At 50.6% G+C, this 674-nt stretch overlaps 1 protein-coding gene across 1 annotated transcript; it reads left to right on the top strand.

Moving 5' to 3' along the window:
• Positions 1–20: 20 nt before the first annotated feature.
• H310_12219 (hypothetical protein) lies at positions 21–337 on the top strand (the record flags this gene model as incomplete). Its single annotated transcript, XM_008879209.1, has 2 exons — positions 21–199; positions 289–337. The coding sequence occupies 2 exons, from the start codon at positions 21–23 to the stop codon at positions 335–337; spliced, it is 228 nt and encodes a 75-aa protein (XP_008877431.1).
• Between the last annotated feature and the right edge of the window lie 337 nt (positions 338–674).

Raw genomic sequence — 674 nt, forward strand, 5'->3', positions numbered from 1 at the left:
GTGTTTGTGGTGTCGAGGCCATGTGTGTCCTGTTAAAACGGCTGCGCTACCCGATCTCATACTACGACTTAATCGCTACGTTCGGCCGCTCTCGGGAGCAGTTGTGCCGCATTTTCAACTACATGGTCCAGTTTGTCTACGATCGATGGAAGTCTGTCATCTACTGCAACACAAAGATTGTGCGGTCTCGTATCGGCCAGTACGCTGCTTCTGTCCACAGTAAGGGTGCCCCCTTGGACAGGGTGTGGGCTTTTCCCGACGGCACGAAGATTGATCATGCCGTATTAGTGCCACATCAAATGGTGCTGAAGGGCTCAACCTGCAAAAGCGCATCTAATCCGGCCATAAACGCAAGCACTGTCTCAACCTCCAGGGTCTCACGACCCCAGACGGTTTGTGTATTCATTTCTTTGGCCCATTGGAAGGCAGTCGGCACGATGTTACTCTGCTTCGCGTCAGTAAATTGCAAGAATTTTTCGAAAGCAACTCGGACATCTTTGACGGCTATTACATGTACGGTGGCCCCGCCTACCCAATATCAATGTGGATCATTTCTGGCTACAAAGGAAACAATTTGGGCGAGTCCAAGGAGTTGTTCAACTGTGCAATGAGCCGCGTCCGTCAAGGCGTCGAATGGAACTTTGGCCGTCTCAAGTCACTTTGGGGATTTATTA

This window comes from Aphanomyces invadans (assembly GCF_000520115.1).
Source record: "Aphanomyces invadans strain NJM9701 unplaced genomic scaffold supercont1.37, whole genome shotgun sequence".
Lineage (NCBI taxonomy): Eukaryota > Oomycota > Saprolegniomycetes > Saprolegniales > Verrucalvaceae > Aphanomyces > Aphanomyces invadans.